A 7,932-nucleotide genomic window follows, 5' to 3' on the forward strand; every position below is an offset into this window, starting at 1 on the left:
TAAAATTGACTTCTGCCATCAAAAAAAAAAAAAAAATGGAACTCAGAGTAGCATTGATTTCCTCTTGAATGGCTGGTTGCCGACACTTCTACGATGCTGCTTCTGCAAAGTATCAGGTTTTTTGACAAATATGATAGAAGAAAGAAAAACACGATCTCATTTTGTGTGCTGGGAGAAGTGTCGTACCTTTCTACAAAGTATCAGGTTCTCTGGCTTGATCGGACAGGGACTTCTATAAAGATCTTTGCACTCATTCATCATACTCAAAGTTGAAGGTATTTTAGAGGAGCTCTCTATGAAATCCTATGCTCATGTCTTTATCGGCAGGTCGTCCCCCCTTCCTACAGGTTCCCCCATCAGCCCAGTCACACACCAACCATGCCTTCTACTGGGGTTTTCACTTAGGCATAAAAAGCATAATACCTAATAGATTTTAGAACCAAAAATAATTTAAGTACATGACCATGCCGGATAGTAGCCGTAGATTTGAGGAATCAACTTTCTTCTAACGAGTTGAAGAAGAACTGAGATTTCAATTTACGCCTCTGATTTGCATGGCCTTGCACAAGTGCGACGCTTTCTACGCATCCAAAAACGGTTCAAAGAGTTTACTTGTTTGTTTTTTTTTTTTTTTTTTTATAACTCTAGAATTTTATGTTCGGTAAATGGCTAGTTTTGGCCTGAAGTTATATCTTACAATATTTTATCTTACAATATTATATCTTACATAGTATTTTAGTAGAATATTTTGTACATGTTTTTCTGTTTTAGTTTTCAATTCATTGACAATTCAAAAAAGTCCCTGGTTAACCACAAAGTTGGTTTGTTTAAATTTATATCAATGTACAAACTTGATGGATACTACAATTGTTAGAATTCATCCAATCCTAATGGAATTACAATTGTTATACCCCACCCTTTTTACGGCTCTTAAAAAAATGGATCATATTAATCTACTTAAGATCCTAAAGTATTTCTGATTATTATGACAATAAAAAGGGTGGGGTATAATTTGATCTCAGCCTCCATATGATGATCAAATTTTCTGCTTGTGGAAACTTAGGATCATTGCACTATTTATTTTTATGGGAATACATAGTAGTAACCCCATGTTTCACCTAACTATTTTTTTTTTTATGTATCATTGCCAGATTGGAGTTGGAGAGATCGAAATATCAAATATGCTTTAATGAAAGTATAAGGGCATTGATTCAGTCGGTTTTGAAGCTGTTCTACCCACCCCTCATGCCCAGGTGCATATTGGTACCAAAAAATGTAAAATATTTTCCTAGGTAATTTGTTCTCGCTGGGTCACAAGAAAGAAAAAAAAAAAAAAAAAAAAAAAAAAAAAAAAAAAACTCAATCCCTTCATTGAGAGTTGTGGTCAGCGATGCTTTCTTGCGGTGAGTTTAATAGTCAGAAAGAAGCATTTGCAACCAAAAGTTAATATTATACGACTTCTATATTAGTACTGGGCACATGCAAAGAATAAATATTCTAAAACCTAATTTGGATTGGGAAGTGATCTCATCTCATCTCATTTCATCATTACAACTTTCTCAAATTTTCACACAAAATATAATAAATAATTCAACTTTTTCAAATCCTAAAATAATCATAACAATATTTTATTCAACTTTCATCTTTCATCTAAAACTATCTCATCTCTAAATCCAAACCCAAAATCTTTTTTTGGGAATGGAATAATAATTATTGTACATTAAAAAAAAGTTCTATATATCCAAATTAATTAGGAATAAAAATGCAATTACCCATTGGTTCTACACAAAAAGTAAAATATACAAAGAACCTATAGAATTAGGTTCATCAAAATGAACAGAATAGAGATTCTCAACTAGTACCACTACTACAAACCAAGAAATAATCAAATACAAAAAATTTATTTATCTTAACAGAAAATAAATAATTTTAGATAAGATCGACTTCTTAGAGTTTCTATCAAATACGTACATTAATTAATAATCATAAAAGTCATAATGTGTTTAATTCTACACTTTCGATCTGCCTGATCTGGTGAATTAAGTCGCCAAGAATGCATGGACTTGTCTCAAAGTACTAAAACACTCTCCAAGAATGCTTGAAATTTCTCTGGGGGCATATTAAGAATATTAAGAATGGCATCGATTTCATCATCGTGTGCTTCTGGCCGAGAAACTAGTTCCCATGATGGATCAGAAGTACCAATCCGGCCCGTACCCGATGATGCTTGTAATTGATCCGACGACGGATTAATATCTGTGATCCTCGTATCCAAAAATGCTTGTTCCGACGCTGATGGGTCAGTCCTCGGACCGTGCTGCACATGATCATGACCACGGTACCTTATTCGGCATAAAGTCCAGCTTTGAAACTGTACGTAGTTGCATAAAACAACATCAATGATCGATTAAATAGAAAGTAAAAATTAATTAATATACATATAATGGGAATAAAAGCATTGCAAGCGTAATTACACACTATATAATTAATACTCATGATGATGAGGTAATTTATATATGAACACATGCATGCAGCTTACTTGAGAATCGGAAGCTAGCCTGTATTCGTGCATAATCCAGTCGGTTTTGGTTGCCTCTTTCCGAATTCGTTCTTTGTTTTTGTATTTAAAGAAGGTGAGCGACTTCATGTAACCCACGAGGTGGCCGTCCGAGTCTTTAATTTCCATGTCTCCGGTGTTGGCCTTCCACCAACCTCCATCAGAATCCCCTTCCAGATCCCTTTTGATTCTCTTCCCATTACCGTTTCTAGATACTGGCTCTCTCTTCACAAAAAAATATCGGTCATTGTTCACGGCCATGTACGCGGGATCATTACCATCTACATGCACCAAGTTTCAAACCAGCGAGAGAATCATCAGTACTGTACGTACGTAGAAGATTAGAATTAAAAACGACCGCGAAAAGATTATCATGAGAAGAAACGAAAGGTACTGGAAGAAGAACTTACGGTACTGAAGAAACCATGGTTCATGAGCGTAGACGTCGGCTTCAACGATGGGACCATTCGGTAGATCCAGCCCCTCGTGTACTTTCCGCCATAGATAAAAAGACACCAACAATTCGTCGTCGGGATCGAATCTGAACCCAATGGGGAAAGATGCACACCAACGTTTCGACATCTCCACCTATCGCAGCTCTCTCCAGTACAAAAAATTTTGATCTCTTACTGTTAATTATATGGAAGCTGGAGAGGAATTTGTTCTCTCTGGATTTTATGGGAATCCCACTACTGCTAGAAGAAGAGAGAGTAGGACTCTATAATTGAGAGCAACGAACGGATAAAGTTTGGATGTGTTTGGGTAAAATTTCAGATCTTATAGCCAAAGCTAAAGAATTCGAGAAGCTGTAGAAGAGTCTACGTGGTTTAAAATTTTAAATGATCTTAGTTTTCAAAGATCGAATTTCACATACAGAGAAGATAATTTGTTTACTAAAGAGATCAAGAATGGATAGGGCTTTTGGGAATATGTATTGGACTGTGCTATTTCAGTGTTTTGTCCATAAAATTCCCCTTTAAATGAAGAAAATTAAATTAGATTAGTCTTATATTTTTAATAAACCATGGTATCTTTTTATTACTTATATTACATCTTACGACTTTATCTATAAATAGAAACAAATCAATTTAAGTTTATATGAATTATATTTTCATTTGACAAATTTCTATCAAGATTATCGATCTACTCTGTGTACCATGTTGTCGCTAAATATAAGTTAGAAAAAAAATATATTACTTGCATTTTTCTTAATTTTTTTATGAACTCTTTTTTAAATTTATTATACGACATTTATTAGTCATTGAGATGAGGTACTGCTCGTACCGAGCACCTACCTTGTAACACCTCGTTCCTGGAGGTCATGAGAGTTAGCTCTTATTACTTGATATCCACTTCAATATCACAACTATAAAATCTAGAAAACTTCATAAAATATTTATTTATTCACTCAAACCAAATATCCATGTTCCTTCATAGGGACAACAACGAAATTCTCAATAACATAAATTAAAAACTCCCAAAGACTCGAAAATATCCTTAACTCATCAAATCAACATATTCAAAAATAAATCAATTTACTAACTATGACTCTCAAATAAGCACTTATACCCTCGGGCACTTATTATACTACAATCATTACACCTTGCTAAAACTTCCTACTCTTATTCTTTAGCTAAACTATCAAAACTATCTGAAAAATATTTTGAGATAAGGGGTGAGTTATCAACAATTCAGGAAGTAGAGAGCATATACTAGTATGCAAACATGAGCATTTACAGAGTTCAAAATGCAGAACAAAATTGTTTTACTTTCAGAATGCAGAATCAGAACATGTTATAAAAAATATTAGAGCGAAAGTTTTAGAAAAATATTGTTATTCAGAGTTCCTTTGGCACAACAGAATTGAAACATTACATCAGAACAGAATTCTATGTTTAAATCTCGTGGTAGGGTTGTGCAAACCCTGGGGATTAACCTAGCAGAAACAGAATGTGAATCTTCTCCTTATTATTCTCGAAATTCCGAGTGTGCACAAGAAAAGAACATGCAAAAAACCACTTTGCTTCCAAAGTGGGTGCACCAGAAACAGAAAAGTTGGTACCAATCCGAACAGAAGCCACAGTGTTACACACGTGGTAAGGTCAGAACATAACAGAAATAGAAACAGAATATCATGCCAGAGATTTTTAGAAATCACATCACATCATATCAGAGTATAAAACATTTTCAAAACATAACAGAATCTGATCACAAAAATATGATTTATGTACAAAATTTCATATGCACTCTCTTTTATACAGTTCAGAAATAAAATGTCAAAATAGCTCATGTCTACTCCAATCATGCCAGAAAATACCTTATTCTTATACAAGATTTTATGAGTAATGCAAAACAAATAGTTAAGGTGTTTCAAAATTATTTTCATAACAAAACATGCATACTTTTTCAAAATTAACCTCAGTTCATTTCTTTTATACAAAGTCTAGTATAGGAATCCCGCATACTAGACTTCTTAGCTTATCAGAATTCCTCCACAGTAATATTGAACAAAAGTCAAACGTCACCTATAAAATAATCATGTAGTTTTCGTAAATTTTCAACCCAACATGTATCTCAATATTAAAACCTGGAATACTAAAAACCACCTTATTTTTAGGTTCTGCTTGGCCAGTGAGATTTTTCAGATGAGAATTTTGAATTTTAAGATTAAATATTAAAATATTATATTTTAATATTATTATTGTTTTGGAATTTGAAAAAGTAAAAAAAAGATTAAATTGTTTATTCGATTTTTAATGGAGATTTGAGAAAGTTATAATGATAATATGAAAATTTTGTATTTGAGATGAAAATTCTTTGTGACCAAACAGTACCTTATTCTTCCAAATTCAAAGCGCTCACAATCCTAAATTATCATCATTTTTCAATATCATCAATATTCATTCAATATACTTAACTCAAATATGAACTCAGACACCAATCTCCTTCATATTAAAAAAAAAAATTAAAAAAAAAAAAAACTTACTTTATAACGCAACCCCAATATCTGCTCCAAAATAATTTAAAACACGAGTCCAAAATGATTTAGAAAAGCCCGAACCAAAAACTACGTAACCGGCCCAAAACCGAACCAAATAAACACAAGTCCAAGACGATATGCACGGCTCAACCCCAATACCAAAACATTTGATTTTCAAAAAAAAAAAAAAAAATCTTTACGTAAAGAACAATTCAGAAATTAAAAGTAACCAAAAGAACACAAGCCCGAAGCCCAAACTAAAAAATATAACTACAAGTTTCCATGTTTTCAACCCCGGGTGGCTTGCGAAAAGAAAAACCCACCCAACATTTTGCTATACAGGGACGAAAATGCTAGAATCAGATCTAACAATGGAGACTCACCGTGAGACCGCTGCGAAGTGGTGGAGAAGAGGGCGGCACTGGGTGGCTGCAGAGAGAGAGAGAGAGAGATGAGAACACATGAAGAGAGGAGCCGTGAGAGGGAGAAGCGGAAAGGTGCCGGTGACTTACCGCGGCCTCCCTAATGACGGACCCGAGGGGGAAATGGACGGCGATTTCTGTGGGTTTTTTGGGTAGTTTCCGGAGTGTAGCAAGGCTGGAAACCGAGAGTATGGGGAGAGCTTCCCTTGCTCTGTTTTCGGAAATCAAAAACAGGGGTGGTTTCGGTTTCATGTGGCTGAGCTGGACTTGAGTTACTAGTTCTCGTGGTTGCAGGAGATGGTCGAAACACGGGATGGCTGAGTGGTTTCTGATAGTTAGCTCTAGTGTAACTAGGCAGTGGCTAGCAAACGGTGGTGCAGGGCAGTGATGTGTGCGGTAGAGCATGCAAAGCATGGGTTGCCGCCGTGTGGTGATTCCGACGTGTAGGGTGCCGTGAAAGAGCAAGGATGGTTCTGTGATGGTGCTGGGTGCAGGGATAGCGACGGGAGAGGTTTGGTGGCAGTTTCACTGTAATCATAAGAGACGTGTATGCATCTTATAAATAGAGGTAAAAAGGTTGAACCCTAGAGGGAAAAAAAAATAAGAGGGAACGTGCATGCGAAAGACACGGACACGGTCAAGCCGTGCATGCAAAGGGAACTGCACGACGGGGAGTCTATTTCATCTCACGGGGCTGGGGCTTTTGGTGATTGGGTAGGACTCCTTTTAAAAATTTAGGCTTACAATTAGGGAAACTTAATACATTAATAAATGGGCATTTTTCTTTTATTTTGAATCTTGACTTGATCCCTAAAAAAAGAAATAACAAACCAACTTATTCAAAAAATAAAAAAATTATGTCAGCCCATAAAAGATTTTTAACTTAATTACCAAATTCAAGGAAAATTTATTATCCACCAAAAAAAAAAAAAAATTGGGCCTATATTCTACTTGAAAAATATATATGAAAATTCAAATGAATTTTTCACACATATAAATCCAAAAATTATTTAAAACAGCTTAGTACTGGACTCAGATGTTACATGCCTAGGGTGAGTAGGGTTGCTAGCTCGCATAGGTGCAAGGCCGGCAACCATACATGGACAAAGGTGAGGGCAAGTGCCAAGCTGTGCATTAGCCCACTAGAGTTTCACCCATCTGCTCGGCCCATATATATAAATATATGTAATAATCTATATCATATACATTATAAAAACACAAAACCAAACTATAAATCTGCAATTTTTCTCTCTCCACTCTCCCTTCCTTTCCTTATGTGGTCTCTCATATTCTCTTTTCTTCTATTCTCTTCTCCCTTCCTTTCACACCTCAGTTGCCGTTCACCATCCTCTCCTCTCTATTCTCCCTATCACCTTTCTTTTCTCTTCCCTCTCATATTCTCATCCCCCTTCTTTAAGTCAGCCTTCCTCTGCATTATCACAGGTCATCAGTCAAAACTCACGGTCAAGCCACAATCTATGACATGCGGTAAGACAACCCAAGACCATACCTTGCCATTGCGCTTGCTTGGGGATGGGTAAATAGAAACACAATGAGAGAGAGAGAGAGAGAGAGAGAGAGAGAGAGAGATTTGGAAGTGAAATATATAAATTGTCAAACTTCACTATCATTTAAGAACTTTTATGAGTGTTGTACATTACCCAATTTTATTACTTGAAAGCAATGTCATCAAAACAATATAAAAAAGCCTTGGCCTGCCCCAAGTAAAGAGAAAAGGAAAATATCGATCATACTTCCATTTCAAGCCCTCAAATTCTTTCCACAACTTGCCACCTACGGCTTTCCAAGAGATGCTAGCTCTATCGTTGTTAAATTCAACTTTCCCAACTTCAGGGGGTCTCCAACAGATTAAAGAATGGCTTTCCTACTCTAATTAGCAAGATTTGAAGATTGGTGCCTTTTGGGAATAAGTACCAACATACTTGGAAAATTTAGACAGTTTTCGAAGACCA

General features: G+C 35.6%; 1 protein-coding gene and 1 long non-coding RNA gene across 2 annotated transcripts; both read right to left on the reverse strand.

The window, feature by feature from the left end:
• Positions 1-1,833: 1,833 nt before the first annotated feature.
• On the reverse strand, positions 1,834-3,728 carry LOC122315757 (NAC domain-containing protein 83-like). Its single transcript, XM_043131896.1, has 3 exons — positions 2,968-3,728; positions 2,540-2,838; positions 1,834-2,371 (listed from the first exon to the last, which is right to left on the reverse strand). Exons 1-3 carry the CDS (start codon positions 3,137-3,139, stop codon positions 2,069-2,071), a joined length of 774 nt encoding a protein of 257 aa, XP_042987830.1. The 5' UTR covers positions 3,140-3,728; the 3' UTR covers positions 1,834-2,068.
• Positions 3,729-5,077: 1,349 nt separating this feature from the next.
• On the reverse strand, positions 5,078-6,546 carry LOC122315764. The gene is made up of 2 exons (XR_006244111.1): positions 6,050-6,546; positions 5,078-5,966 (listed from the first exon to the last, which is right to left on the reverse strand). It is a non-coding gene; the product is annotated as an uncharacterized LOC122315764 (long non-coding RNA).
• Between the last annotated feature and the right edge of the window lie 1,386 nt (positions 6,547-7,932).

Source organism: Carya illinoinensis, chromosome 1, assembly GCF_018687715.1.
Source record: "Carya illinoinensis cultivar Pawnee chromosome 1, C.illinoinensisPawnee_v1, whole genome shotgun sequence".
Classification (NCBI taxonomy): domain Eukaryota; kingdom Viridiplantae; phylum Streptophyta; class Magnoliopsida; order Fagales; family Juglandaceae; genus Carya; species Carya illinoinensis.